The following is a 15,589-nucleotide window of genomic DNA, read 5'->3' as shown; positions in this document are numbered from 1 at the left end:
CATGTGTGTTAATGTTTGAACTAAATTGTCTGTGTGGCGTCACAACAGTTACAGAAAGTTAACTGTGTGCGCAGGATACTACTTCATTTGAGGGCTCACAGCCAGCTTAATTTTCCTTAAAAATAAATAAATTCTTAAATATTAAGTATCCACTGAGTAAATCCATTGTTCCATGAGATCAATGCCAAATGGACGTGCTAATTTGATTTTTTTCCCATAGATTCAGTGACATATTGCTATTACCAGAATGCTAATTTACTTTATTTTTATATTTAATTATTTTTATTTTTAGTGAGAATTATAACCCCATCACATTGAACTTGAGAGGGGTTAATATTTCAGACTAAACTGGCTGCCACACTGCCTGTTGTCCTGCTTAGACCTTCTGACATCAGTTTTTCTACATTAGATGACTTTTCTGTCAGTAATGCAAAAAAGCGTAAAATACAGTTTCCTCTGTCTCCATTTTGTGCAGTGGGCTGGACTTGGACAGCCTTGTCAAGAATGAAGAAAACAGATTTCCAATACTGAATTAAACTTGGCAGCTTTTAAACTGCTGCTCTGAAGGCTTAAACGATGGTGTCACTTATTGTGACAGTGCATTATTATTACGGATGCATAAGTCAGCAGGACAGGGTGGAGAGCAAAACTCGAGGGCAGTGTAAAGTAAAAAAAAATTCCTTAAATTATTTTTTTATAATTTTTTAATATTAAATTTATGTGTACTAATAATGTGGAAACATACATTTGAGCATTGCCGTGTTTTTGTTACTACAAATTGTTTTGATATTTGAGGGGAACATACAGCATGACTGTCTAGGAAGATGTAAAAATGCTTGCATTCCTAAAATATTCTTCTGAAAAAATACTTGTAATAATAAAAATAAAACACTAGTTAATGAAGAATTTTGAGTTCCGGTTTCAATCTTGAACAACATTCAGTAGCCCTGGGTTCAAATGATCCTTTCATAGATGTATTATTGTTGTTGTTGTTGTTGTTGTTGTTGTTGTTTGTAATTTAGTAGTACTGTTGTAAATGATTATAAGCGGACAACGAATTGTGTTTCACGGGCGAACTAAATGCTTCATTGGACTCCGTGGTGCGTTTGCATGCCTCGTTCGCTCTGGATCATAAATGTGCATGGAGGCTCCCCCAGGTGAGGAAGCGCTTCTCTCATTTGCAGCTGAGATCAGATCAGTGTTGGTAGCACGTATCCGCGCCCTGCTGAGGCTCTCAGCGTTTCCTCCTCTATTCTCATGCTGATGGAGCCGTTCCGTGGCTCTGAGCTGCTGTGCTGAGGCTCAGCGGGGAGCTCAGTCACGGCCATTTTCACGGCCAGAGCCACCGCCTGCGGGCAGCATCAGCCCCGCCGCCAGCGGGCGCGGCTGAGCAGCACAGCGGGCCAATGGTGTTTAACACGCAGTGCTAATGAGCAAACAAGCTAACAGCGGTTTTTGTGTATAGCATATCTCCTTTAATCTGTCAGTATCGTTTAAACTCAGGATAGTGTCTATATTATTACTACTAATAACGTTTTATTTCAGTAGTGCCTTTATCAAACTCCAGGTCGCTTTACAGACTCCACGTAACAGAATAACAAACACAAAATGGCCTGTTTACTTTCCGTTTTTGATGTGATAACTGTGATAAAACGCTTTAAATGATCAGTTGTCCAGTTCTTCCATAGAACAAGGTACTTTTCTTGAGTTTATCTGACCACAATGAAAGCGAGACCATAATTATTTTCTTTTTAATATGTTTTTCTCCTTGTGCTAATTATTAGCATGTTAGCCTCTAAGCTTTAAGCATAAACGGGCTAACTTTACATACATCAGCTCTTTTAGAAGTCACTGAAGGAAGAAAAGCCGCAGTTTAGTTGTGTTTCATCATAACTAACTGCTACCTGCATTACCTTTAATGGAACCAAAGAAAACAAGCCTGATCTGTTCATCATTAATCGACTCATCGCCAGTGCACCGATTAATCAAGTCCAGTTAATGTTATTAATTGGTTAACATGGTGAATTATAATGGGGAGCCAACAACTTGAGCTGTATGAAGTTACAGCAGGTCAGAAGCCCCCCACACCTGGCTAAAGCTGTGACTCCCTGCGGTGGCTCCGTGCTCCCATTGGCCATTGTGCAGCTGGCTGGGCTGGATGAGCCTCATAAATAGGCCGCCCCTCCAAACTCCTGATAGACCACCAGCCACAGAGCCAACACAACACACAAGCTCAGAAAGGAGCCCGTGTCCCCAACTGGCCTGTGGAATGATGATCCTCTCCACGGACGAAGCAGCCAATTTCTCAGCCGAGGAAGAGTCCAGCATGGCTAGAGGAAACCTAACTGGGGTCTTCGTGGAGGTCTCATCAATGGAGCCCAGTGTGGAAGGAGGCAGCTCTGAAGAGGAGTCTTCTGCTGAAAGTGAGAGTAGCTTTGGCTCAGAGAGCCCAACCTCAGCCGAAAGCCCAAGCCAGCAGAAGAACAGCTCTGTCAAGCCTCCGTACTCTTACATCGCCCTCATCACCATGGCCATCCTCCAGAGCCCAATGAAGAAACTGACCCTGAGTGGCATCTGCCACTTCATCAGCGACAAGTTCCCTTATTACAGGGCCAAATTTCCAGCTTGGCAGAACTCCATCAGGCACAACCTGTCGCTCAATGACTGCTTCATTAAGATCCCAAGGGAACCTGGTAATCCAGGGAAGGGCAACTACTGGTCCCTCGACCCTGCTTCAGAGGACATGTTCGACAACGGCAGTTTCCTGCGCAGAAGGAAGAGGTTTAAGAGGAGCCAGCCAGAATACTCCAAAGATGGACTCTTACTTTACCCAAACATTGGTTATCGACCTTACGGGAGACCTTACTGTATGTCTGGACAGGTGTTAACACATGCTGCCCCCCTTGGATATGTGCCAGCCCAGGATGGAATGGTTTTGCCAACCCAAGACAGTGTGGTCCTGCCACCCCCATATTTTCAGTACCAGAATGTTTCCAACATTAAAGCCAGAGAACTTGGCCTCCCTGAGCAAAGGTCTGAAGGCCAAACTCAGAAGTGCTCTTTCAGTATCGACAGCATTATGGCTAAATCAAGCCCTGCAGGACACAAACCGTCCATCCCCCAACTTCCACCCGAGTACCTCTGTCCACGGCCACCACCATCCTGTGTGGTTCCACAGTGGCTCCCAGGGCCCAGGACTTCTTTTGCTCTAACCACGCTGCCATTTGCAGAAACACTCCGGGTGGCCTACTCCTAACTGCTGGACTGCTGGAAATGTCATTACTGCTGAAAGTCATTTGCTGTTGTACATGTGTGTAGTTTACAAATACAGTGCATTTCTTCTTTGTATCCAAACACATTTGTTTTTAAAACACAGTTTTAATGTAAATAGTTAAAATGATGTTAATATATATGTAAGTGGAACATGTTTTGTAATGCATTTGCATTGTGTTGGTAAAAATGGCTATTCTGTGTCCCCTTAAAATAAATGTGATTATTATATTATTTTTAAAGAATTGTGGATGTGATTGTTTTCACATGTGCTTCATTTGCAACCCAGTTTTACTTGTGTAATTAATTGCAATAGGAGGTCACAACACCCCTCCTCCTGCCTCCCAAAAGCCACAAGAAAGGCTTTTTTTTGGTTGGGGGCGGGGGGGGGGGGGGGGGGCTGTGCTGTGACCTTCTAGCTGTAAATAAATACATTCACAATTTATTTTTCATAACTTGTGAAAGGCACCCATTAAACTTTGTGTTGTGTTTTTTTTTTTTTTTAACTTTTTTTTTTAACAGTGGAGTGTTTTTGAAATGTCCACAAGATGGCGTACAAGCTGAAATTTGCAGTCTATGGGGCAGGAGTGGGGAACAAGCACAGGTTGGTGATGTGATTTCCCTGCTAGCACATCAGCTAAACCAGGTAATTAGTTGAGGAGGCAGGCAGTAATCTGGTGAGTTCACCACCCTGCCACAGAGAAATCATAAAATAATTTGGACAGGGGAGCCCAAGCCTCTTGTTTGTAGGGCCAATGGAATGTTTTTGGTGGGTCAAGGGCCAAAAAGACAAAATAATACATAAATAAAGGCAGGTGGGTTTCAAATCCAGTTTTAAAAAAAATATTCCATATCATTACACTACTGTATATTGTTATATAAAATAAAAAAATATTACAAATGTGGTACAATTTTAAAAGTAGAATAAGAACAAGAATTTTATGTTACACACAGTATAAAAATATCATTGCGTTAGGAGGTGAGGGCTTAATCAAACATTTGCCCACAGGTCACACTTTGGGCAGGACTTGGGGTGTACTGTTTGATATTTATTGGTTTGTGTAATAAAGGAACTGCATTTTCAGATTTTTTTTCAAATTTAATGTTTATTGCATTTTCATTAAGCTACAATCAATATACACAATCTGTGTAGGTTACCTCCTCTGAATGCAGGCCTGTATAACACTGTATAGACCAGCTACACTAAACATGACTCAAATATGTACATTATTTCCACATTAATAAAATATATTACATCAACACAGCTTTGTGTTTCAGTTTACTTACTTTTGGCAATGTGATGTAATACTATTTTAATAATGTGAAATATACACATTTTAATATATGAAAGCAATTCCAGTGTTCAAGTGAATTATTCAATGACCCCATTCAAAAAAGACAACAGTACGTCCACTTAAGACGTTTGTGTGGGTTTATGTGCCAAAAACAGTCACGACCCTTAGACAAATGGCACGTTTTTCACATGTGAAGTGTACAAAAACTACGTTGAAATTCATGGGAATGTTTTATATGCAGTCTAGGCTGAAACACTGCTTATAACTTCAGCGTGAGTGGGTGGGCCTAAAGTGATGACTAGGGAGACATAGCGCATATAAGAAAACACGACATGGTTTGAAAACGTGTGGTTTGGACAGGGGAGTGAACAGTGAATAGACGTTCAGCAGTGTTGACGTGTTTGCAGCAAAGCAGTGATAAAATCTGCCTTCCACGCTGGGAGCCCTTTAAAGTACACAACAGATCAGTCTGTTTTAATAAAAATGGGAGGGGGGGTAAAAATAACTCGTCTCCTTTTCCAGTTCTTTGTTCCTGATGGCTCCAGGTGAGAGTCCTTGAGCTCCATGGACAGTGGAGTCGTCACAGCAGCTGAGCTCCACACACACACACACCGCGCACGCACCTTGGGCTATTTCTGTCAGGGGTGAGGACTGAATGAGTTCTGTAGCCCCCCTGATTTTCCTCCTGACAGAAGACCGTGCCAGACACTGCTCGACAACGCAGGCACCGCTGAGCTCTAACAGACCGTCCTGTCAGACTTCTCTTCATCTTTTGTCTTCAGTTTGACACTTTCATGCACTTTTACGCCGCCCCTGCACATGCGCGCGCCGCTGCACAGTTCTTCATACTTTGGTGAAAACAAGACGCTTCCCCGCGTGCTGTCCGCGCTCGAGCCCCCCTCAGTCAAGCAGCAGCTCTTTTTTCAACAAGAGGAGATTCAGTTCTTTCACAAATCATCATGGAGACCAACCCTATACCCGTGCTGACGGTTCAGACGACCCCTTTCGATGACCAGAGACCCGGGACTAACGGGCTGAGGAAGAAAACGGCCGTGTTTGAGAGCAAAAAGAACTACCTCCAGAATTACATTCAGAGCGTCCTGTCCTCCATCGACCTGAGGGACCGTCAGGGATGTACCATGGTTGTAGGCAGCGACGGAAGATACTTCAGCCGAGCAGCTACTGAAGTTATCGTACAGATGTCTGCTGCCAATGGGGTAAGATTTCACAGAGGGAAGTTTTTAGAAAGTCATAAATACTGCCTGTAGATCAGTTTGTATAAGTTCGAGCTGCCCCTTCTCACTGAGGAAGAGTGTGAGCAGTTCCATCTCCTGCTGAGCTCCATCGCTTCAGTTGACGTCTGCGAACCCTTCATGGCAAAAACTTGGTCAGTCAATTTAGCTCAAACTAGTTTAAGACTTCAGCTATACGTCTATTTACATATGTCCTTTTTATTGTAACAAGCACTAGAGAGCGTTTGTTAGATGACTAATTGTAAATGCTAGCACTTTGCCAGGGCTTGTCAGGTTTTATGTTTAGCTAAAGTGCTGCCTCTGAGGCAGATCTCATTCATAGGTGTTTATATGTGATATTAAAGTGGAATGGCCAAATCACAGGGCATATTTGGCAGTGAAGGTGGTGGCGGCTGTATTTCATGCTTGGCTCATTCGTTTATCAACCAGAAGTCAAGTACAAAAATTCTGAGTTCTTTTACACACCATGGATTGAATTCCCAGTCAAAGATTAAGCCTAACTCTGGACTGTGTTTTCCTTTCAGTGGAGAATCCCCATTCAGAATGCTGTGTGGTCCAAGACTAGGCTTAATCCCTGTCCAGGGAAACTGACCTCACCTTGTAGTACATACATTTGTTCTGTGTGTGTATACTCTTAGCCATGTCAGAGGGGTTTGTTAGAAGCCTCAGTGGAGAGTGTTCATTTGCCTATATTTGGCCTTTTTGGGGCGCATTAGTGAAAAACAGCACAGAAAATGTGAGCATAGCTGAACTTTAATCTTCTATTTGGCAGCAGATCTAACACCATTCAAAATGATCGCATAATTGCAAAGAGTTCTGGGAGAGTACTTATTTTTCTGCTGGTCCAGCTAAGAGCATCATGTCTTATCTTGTGTGCCATCCCTCCTCCAGCCCTTTCCTGCCCACGCACTGCTTCCCTCTGGTTAACCTCCCTGGTCAGACCAGCGGCTGGGGGAAACCCGGAGAGATGGCTGGGAGCCAAGCCACTTTTACCCTTAAACACAGTCCCTCAAAACACATTCAACTGGTCTTAGGAAGTGTTTGTCAAATTTAGTCTGAGCGTTCCAATCCAAGTGCAGTATAATCTCATTTGTCATTTGTTAATCATGAGCATTTATTGTTAGTATGTTTAGCATTTGTGGATGTTACCCAACCACAATCGGCCTGGAATCTTTCTCCCTTTCTCTTTTTCTCTCTCACTCACTCATACATATAAACTCAGTAAGTCTCAGGGGCATGTAGTATTCAGGCTGTGATTTCCCCAGCAGTACGTGTATCCAGATCCAACACCTTATAAGGATACACTTCTCAAAGAGTTTGGTCGAATATTCTTCACGCTTCTCAGGCCCCAATCTGGCCAATACAGGCAGTAAGTTGCAGGCAGCAAGCTAAGCATTTAGCCTAATGAATAGCAGATAAGCTAAGTGTAACAGTGATGGCAGAAGAGTGACAGTGCGCTGGGTCATCATTAAAAATGCTTGCATGATACAGCAGATAACTGACTATTAATAGAAAGTGGCTGCTCTTGTAAAGCTTAATGAGTCAGTGGATTTTTGTGATGTCCATCCTGCTGCAGTCAAATGCTTTATTCAAGCTGTATAGTGTCTAGAAATGTGGTAACAAGCAGTCCTACTGAATGATTCATACCTAGAATTGATCACAAAGAACAGACCTTTGACTAAAATAAGTTCTTGGAGAATGTGCTTCAAAGCAGCTGACATGAGGTCAGGCCTCTCTGGTATCAGACAAGACCATCATCGCTCTGTTCTATGTAAAACACTTTTCTCAGGTCAGTTTAATCCCAGATCCAGAGTGCCAGTGTGTTTTGGGGTATGTGGTGGTCGCTCTGGTATGCAACAGTAGCTGTGGCTGGCGCCTCTGAAGGTTGCAAGTTTTACAGCCTACCTCAGACCCAGTTATGCTTGCTATGATAACCTCTGCATGCCAGGCCAATAGCCCCTTACTCACTGCTTTAGGTTCCTCAGTGTCATCCACTCCATTCCACTGTCTCTTAGCTATCTAGAAGACTCAACCAGTATATTGTTTGGAGACACAATCAGCCAGTATTAAGATTTAATACTGACAAGATAAGGAAAAACCCAAATATTGCACCAGCAATGTCTAGAAATGAATATATTGTATTATACCACATGAAACCTTTTTGTGGTGACTTGTGTATGAGCTCACTTAATTTTTGAGGTGCTTTTGTTAAACAGAACGAATGTAATTTAAATATGCTAATTTTCTAGAGCTCAACATTGTGAGATTTCATGTTATTTACCCATGTTAAGGTGTATATTGCTGCTGTCGGAGCAAAACCTCGTATCTCCATTTTTGTGGTTTTTCAGTTTTTGACCATTTCCTTTCCACTGTGTGTCAATTTCATGGTGAATGGACCGAAAGAAACCATCCAAATTTACTTAAAAAAAACTCTGGTTCCATTGACTTACATTAAAAGTAAAGGATGTTTTTTTCTTCTCCTGTTATCATTTTGGAGATACAAGGTTTTGTTCTGACAGTAGCGACATAAGTTTTTTAAGATTTATATGTGAGTTTCTGCTTTTTATTTGGACAGTTGGGTACTGAGATTCACATTTGCTTTGATCACACATGCATGATCAGTCAGTGAAGCACTGTTTAACTAAAAGTGTTATAAAATTACACTGGCTGTTGTTATTGCTTATCTGAATTTTCTGCTCCTTAAAGTCAGTATAAGCGTCACTGACAACATTTTACTATCAGTTGTGTCCTGCAATCTAAATATGCGTCAACAAATGAAAGCGTATCTAGATTGAAGAATTCTCGCAGTAGATGCTTGCTGGACAATATGTGAAAAAAATATAGCAGATAAATATATTGGTTGGTCAACCTTATAGTAGTAATGATGCTATTAAAACCGTATTATAAACCTGACAACTTCTGATGTCTGTTTCACAGATAGGGCGATTAGTGATTGGACACAATGGCATCCTGTCCACGCCAGCGGTGTCCTGCATCATCAGGAAGATAAAAGCCATTGGTGGGATCATTCTCACAGCCAGTCACAACCCAGGAGGCCCAGCTGGAGACTTTGGCATCAAATTCAATGTGGCTAATGGAGGTGAGAAACTGTTACTCATATATTTAACATGTGGAAGCAGACATTTGAGATCAAACACTTCTTGTTTGGATTAAAAGGTGAAAAATAAAAGCAGTACCAAAAATTACCCAGTGTTTTTGCTGTTCTCATATTTGCTGCCTCTGTGACTCCTGATTTGACTCTCCTGAGTTGATTTAGCTCTCTGAACATGCTATACTGATATAAGCTTTTGAGATATTGTTGTGTGACAAGAAAATTCATGAGGTATAATAACGTCTTTAAATGAGGTGTAATACAATCTTAGAATCGGCTGTCATTTAGAAATATTTCTGGGATCTGAGCACAATAAAGGCCCAGCCACACCCACAGCAGACTTCCTTTAAAAGGATTTTCTTTATCTTATAACCCTAATGGTTATAAAAAAAATTACCTGAAATTTATGTTAAATTTGTAATGGCATTAGACCAGGATGCTTAAGTACAGTCTTGTGAGCTACCTCTCTGGAGAATTCTACAATCTCCTCACTCTAATATTCAGATGTTCCTGAAGCCTGAGTATACTATATTAGAATTTGAACTAATCACTGCACGTTGGTAGATCTTCTGGGCCAGGCTTGAACACCCTTCGTCATTTAATCAGTCCTCATTTTTGGAAACTGTTTTTTATTTAAGTTTACTAAATGTTACTGTAGAGTAACTCTTAAAGGGCCCTTAAAGGGTCATCATACAACAGTTTAGCCTCACTCATTCACACAGAAGTTAGAAGGAGTGTTTCAGCCTGGACTGCTTTTTGAATAAGACACAATACAAGGCAGCTAATCAGTATACAGGTTTCAAAATGGTCATGTAAAAAACTTACAACTCTTTTCAGTACATAAAGCCACACAAGTTTCATAATAAATGAAACGCAAGACAGCTGAAATGTATAGGCCTACATTATTCTATTTAAGGCAGTCAAACATTTTTTATGGAATCTATTGCAGGCCCTTCTCCAGATACAGTGATGGACAGGATTTATCAAGTAAGCCGCACTCTGGAGGAGTACGCCATCTGCCCTGACCTGCACATTGACCTGTCACGTCTGGGGCGCCAGGACTTCGACCTGGAGAACAAGTTCAAGCCCTTCCGAGGTTTGATTTCAAATTTACTCCAAGCTCGTTTCAATTTATTATTTCTTATTAGATTCAGATTTGAGTGTAGATAGAATTTGCAACTGTCTTTTGTTGAGAGTGAAATAAGCAGTCTATATCTTTTTTTGAAGTTGAAATCGTGGATTCAGTTGAGATCTACCTGAACATGCTTCGTGGGATCTTTGATTTTGGTGCTATTAAGAGTCTGCTGACAGGTCCAGAACAGCTAAAGATCCGAATAGATGCAATGAATGGAGGTAAGAGTCTCTGTCACACATTACTTTTATTATGAACAGTCTTAGGTCATGGATAAATGCCAATTACTCCAATATACAGTTTGACCTCCGGAGTGTCTGATATGAAGCCATTGGTGTGTGTTGTTTCAGTGATGGGGCCCTACGTGAGGAGAATTTTGTGTGATGAGCTTGGGGCACCTGCAAACTCTGCGGTAAACTGTGTTCCTTTGGAGGACTTTGGGGGCCAATACCCCAACCCCAACCCTACATTCGCTGTTTCACTGATGGATTCCATGAAGGGCGGAGAGTTTGGTTTTGGTGCAGCGTTTGATGCAGATGGGGTGAGTGTTGTTGACCATCTGACACTGAAAAACATTCATAATTGCTGAATAAGATATTGACAACAGATTTATGAAGCACATTTGCATGCTTTTCTCTTTATCAAAAGGACAATGCAGCGCTAGCCAACACCACTAAACCCCTTTACAGCTTGATCATTGCCAGCTTTCACTTGTTGTGCCGGTTGATTTCGAGCTTTTTCAATGAAACATCTGAGTGTTATTTGATCAGGACGCTCTGTTCATTTTTTGTCATTCCATTGAGTTTTATTGTGGAAAGCCCTGCATTTTTGCCTGGAATTTCGAAAATATGGCTTTTAGAGATAAGTTAAAAATCTCTGGGGAATTGACACAGATTCATAGTATCAACATGTAGTTGCACTTTTTTAATTTAATTGACTAATTTTCATATCTGTCACCTCTTCAATAAAATGTCTACCATTTTATTGATGTTCCTGTATTCAAAACATCACCTTAAGAATTTCCTCTTTCTTCTGAATTTATGGTTCCTCTGTGTGCAGGATCGCTGTATGATCCTTGGTCAGAATGGATTCTTTGTGAACCCATCAGATTCGCTGGCAGTGATGGCTGCCAACTTGTCCTGCGTCCCCTATTTCAGGCAGGTGGGCATTCGTGGTTTTGCCCGCAGCATGCCCACTAGCACGGCCCTGGACAGGTGAGAGAAACTTGGATACTTAAAACCTTTGGCTAGCATCTGTTCAGTTGTTAACAAGTCTTAGAACAAACAGATAACACCAAAAGATAACACTGATTAACAAGGGCCACTGCCAAGACCATGGACTGTTCTAAAAATGTGCTATGTTAGTTTGTTTCCTCAGAAGTCATAAAGTCATAGCCCATCCTTCATTTGCTTGATTTTTATTCAAAATGGCTATAAAGTACAAGTTTTGCATTGTCAGAAAATTACAAAGACACCTCAACAGCTAAAAATATAGAAGGTTTCAGTATTTATTGTGTCAACTTTTTGCCTTTATTACAGCCTCCATTTTTCAGATTTGCTTTTAAGTTTTCTTTTTTCACAAAATCTGTAGATAAATTTTTCTGTGTAAAGACTTCAAGTTCAGTTTTAGAGGTTCATAGCATTTTCTACTTCTCATGATGCAAGTATTCCTAAACTCATGAGGAATGATGTTGAGATCTGGGCTCTGGCGTGGCCAGGCCAATGTTCTGAGAACACCAGCAGCTTATTTGTTTGGTAAGTGCGCCTTGATGTTCTCAGCAGTTTGCTTGCTGCAGAATGAATTTCATTTTTCAATATTGCCAGATATAGATATCAATATCAAGATTGCACTGATCCTCTACTATGTTAAACTGATGGTTGTATACAAGAGTTTTTCATTACTTGGGTAGCGTACATACTGTCTTCTGTTATTTCCAAAGAGCTTAAATTTTGGCTTGTTAGTCCATAAAATTTTAAGGAGGAAAAGGGTGCAGTAGGGTGCAAAAAAGTAAAGAGCGAACAGATTATACAGTAATATATTTTCATGGAATTTTCTGTTAAATATATTTTGCTGGCTTTTTTCCTGACACTAAACACTGCATAATTTGTATTTAATGGCCGTGTTGACTGAAACTTGAAGGAATAAAAGGTGGTCTTTGATTTTTGCACACTGCTGTACATGATAGTATTAATGTTAGCCTAGCACCCATGCAGGAAGAACAGTGGAACGAGCTGGCTCTAATTCATGCATGTGGGTAAGTAGATGTAGGAATGTAGTTACCATAACACCTCCCCCCAGAAAGAACAGTTGTTGAGCTACATCTTTCACTCAGTCTCTTTTGAGCCTTCAATTCTCAAATCAACAGGGAAGAAGTGCACTGGTTGAAAAGTAATGGCGCTGTTCATGAGATGGGAGGTATGAGGTCAATGAACTCATCTAGATAAGATATGTCACAGATTTGTTTTAAAAAGGAATAAAAATTATTCAGTGTGGTGTATGTTTAATCAATCACTCAGCTAGATAGTTCTTTTCAGTTGCGTTTTTCAATGTAAACTCAACTTAATAAATTCATTGATTAACTGACTGTTTGATGTGATGTCTTTGGAGACTAATTTTTGCTAACATGCCCACTGAGTAAAATACACTCAAATAAAAATAAAAAGTTTTAATAATGCTCAAGTAATAATGTCCATTAAGACTATTTCCAAGCATATTTGTGTATTACCAGAGGGTAGCAGCTAAATGGCTCTCTAATCTGGCAGATTTACTGGAATAATGATGGATGGATGGATGGATGGATGGATGGATGGATGGATGGATGGATGGATGGATGGATGGATGGACCATCCCCAGGGACTCTTTGTCCAAAGTGGGCAGTGACTAAAAGACCACTCTCCCAGTTACAGACCAGTAGAAGCAGTCAGAGGGCTTTAGATGCGTGAGATTGTTAGAGGGTGGTTGAAGCAGTCAAATGGCACTAGAGACAGTCTGAGGGCAGCAGAAACAGGGATGGGTCGAGAAGTCATGAAGTGGGGACTCACTCTCTATGAATAACAGAGTTAGCTCATCCCTGCGCTCCTAAACTCACCGCTCACCAGGCTAAAAATAACTCTGAGCTCTATTGCCCCAAAGACAAGCTTATGTAATGTTGCCCAACCCCAAGCTGACAGAAATTATGTGATTTGAGGAACCTTAACATATCCTTGAATGAGATTTGTTAAATAGCGAAAGAGATTTGTTAAAAAGATTGAATGCGAGTACTGTATGTGTCTGGTATATTAGGGCTGGAAACAGGGGGCCATGCTCCTTCAGCTGTAATTTTATTTGCTCTAATGTCCACTGACCCACTTTTCTGTCTCATACAAAAAAGTTTGGCATGTCCACTGATCTGACAGGAAACTGGCTGTAATGGAAGAATGCAACACCCTTATTAATACTGGCAGTTAAATGGGAAGTGATCTTATTCCTAGCCACCCACTCTTGTTGTATGTTAGAGAATTCCCTCCCATGGAATACCTCACTTATGTTTAATAACTCTTGACTAGGTTCAACTTACTATATGCTCAAACATCTTAAAAATATATTCCAGAATGTATACATTCTCTCTACATACCTTCTCTTAAGGAGATTCTTACTTATGTTTAATGATTAATGACTTGGTTCAAGTTACTTATATAGTATATGCTCAAACTTCTCAAAATTGTTTTCCAGAAAATATACATTAAGCCCAAACTTGTTGAAACAGGATTCTGGACAATTTCAAGATTCTCGAAATGGAATTTGGCAAAATCTCAGACTTCTTTAAAAAGGATTTTGGAAAATTGTAGTCCTCTCAAAATGGGTTTCTGGAAAATCTCAGACTTCTTAAAATGGGTTCATGGAAAATTTGCGAATACCAAAATTCTCGAAATGGGATTCTGGAAAATCTCAGACTTCTCAAACTGGGAATATCTTACATATTAGCTTCATAGTAGTTTCCAGATCCTATAGAATAGTTACTGAATTATAACATCTAATGTATAACTGAATAATAAAACTACAATGATAATTGCAGAAAAAATAGGAATAATTTTAGGTAAAATGAACCCAGAATGCCTATGCAGTAATGAACAGAAGCAGACTTCTCTGAGAATGTGCTTTGTCCTGAAGCTGTGATTTCTTGCGTTTCTGTGCATTCCCAAGCTAGAGATTATACAGAAGAGAGGGTTACTAATAAACAAACGTTTTTTTCTTTCTCATTGTGCGCAAAAGGTGTCTTGTTTCCACTCTTACGTCGCATTTTCCACGGGAAGCCAGACTTCTTCACATCAGCCTTAGCTGTCTTTGTAAAGTTAATCCAGCCATTGATTCAAATCAGCTATGTGGGTTCAGTGGCTTGGTGGGTCACCATTGTCCACTAGGGTCTGGAGTCTGTGTGTGGAACTGGACAGTTCCTGTTGCTAATCCCAGGCGGGACATTCACTGGTGCACTGTTGCACTTCTGCTGTGCCCTTGAACAAGGAGCCTAAAATAGAGTTACCCCAGAGGTGATGTAACATAACAAGCTGCTAATATCTTGAAAAAAATAGACTGCCCTGCTTCGGCATTATAAAGGGCAAAAATTACATTAGGAATGAAATTTATAATGTGCATGATTGTAATTTACTTTTAGACAGAAAATAAGTGTAAAGAAAAGAATAATACCTTTGTATAACATGATTCTTCATACTGAGGCACAATATAAGTTAGCTAATCAGAACAGAGCTCATTTACACATTTCAGTATCATTTTATTTGAAGGTTACCAAAGTAGAAACAATCGCAAAAGCATTGAATAACTTCTATGCTTAATAACTTCTATATCAGTACTCGAGTATGTTTGAACCGCTTATGCTATTAATCACAAGGTAACAACATGTTTTATGAAGTAAGTAATAAACTAAAGTGAGAGATATTTTCCATGTATAACACTTATGAAGAATCATTTTCAAATAATGTAACTTATAATGTAACTTATAAGTTTGAAGTGGTGCTATTAAGGCCTGTGTACATAAACAACTAGCTCTTTTTTTCATGTCCACAGCTCCACAGGCCTCCTTAATAGAACTTGTTCATCAAAACAATATAGAGTAATATCTGTAGTAACTCATAGTACAGGGTCATAGTACAGAGTCAAAAGTCACAGGACAGGTTTTTATTTTATTTTATTTTTTCTGTTATTATCAACTTTTATCTCTTGGGTCATCTCAAACAAATTGTGTATGCTGAGAAAATTCGCAACAAACACCACCTTCAGCATCGTGCAGGTTTGTGACAGCACATAAAATAAAACGGTGTCCTTTGACTTTTGACTCACCCTGTACTTTGACTCTTAAATACAATTTAAGTAATATAGGTGGGGAACTTGCACAGCTTTTGTATGGGAATATGTACATTCACACATATTGTAAAATATTCCTTAAGTGTAAGGGCATTGAAATCTTTCATAGACCCAATAAATGGAGTTTTTAACAAGGCCTAGGAGTTTTTAGAGGCTTCATTACTTCTTT

The 15,589-nt window shown here is 40.2% G+C and overlaps 2 protein-coding genes across 2 annotated transcripts in view; both read left to right on the top strand.

Annotated features, from left to right (window-relative positions):
- Window positions 1–2,272: 2,272 nt before the first annotated feature.
- On the top strand, window positions 2,273–3,256 carry foxd5 (forkhead box D5). Its single transcript, XM_017723343.2, has one exon. The coding sequence runs from the start codon at window positions 2,273–2,275 to the stop codon at window positions 3,254–3,256; it is 984 nt and encodes a 327-aa protein (XP_017578832.2).
- A 1,964-nt stretch (window positions 3,257–5,220) lies between these two features.
- The window catches only part of pgm5 (phosphoglucomutase 5), a 35,922-nt gene continuing 25,553 nt past the window's right edge, over window positions 5,221–15,589 (top strand). Inside the window, exons 1-6 of the mRNA XM_017723360.2 lie at window positions 5,221–5,782; window positions 8,756–8,918; window positions 9,880–10,026; window positions 10,158–10,283; window positions 10,413–10,603; window positions 11,122–11,276. Coding sequence (XP_017578849.1) covers window positions 5,525–5,782; window positions 8,756–8,918; window positions 9,880–10,026; window positions 10,158–10,283; window positions 10,413–10,603; window positions 11,122–11,276 — 1,040 coding nt within the window. The 5' untranslated portion in view covers window positions 5,221–5,524. The remainder of the gene's footprint in view (window positions 5,783–8,755; window positions 8,919–9,879; window positions 10,027–10,157; window positions 10,284–10,412; window positions 10,604–11,121; window positions 11,277–15,589) is intronic.

Source organism: Pygocentrus nattereri, chromosome 28 (genome assembly GCF_015220715.1).
Source record: "Pygocentrus nattereri isolate fPygNat1 chromosome 28, fPygNat1.pri, whole genome shotgun sequence".
In the NCBI taxonomy this organism is placed as follows: domain Eukaryota; kingdom Metazoa; phylum Chordata; class Actinopteri; order Characiformes; family Serrasalmidae; genus Pygocentrus; species Pygocentrus nattereri.
The sequence above is the reverse complement of the archived record's forward strand: the minus strand, read 5'-3'. Positions and strand labels throughout refer to the sequence as shown.

Bases quoted from the DNA above. Each gene is read 5' to 3' on its own strand.
- foxd5 (XM_017723343.2), top strand. From the start codon at position 2,273: ATGATCCTCTCCACGGACGAAGCAGCCAATTTCTCAGCCGAGGAAGAG.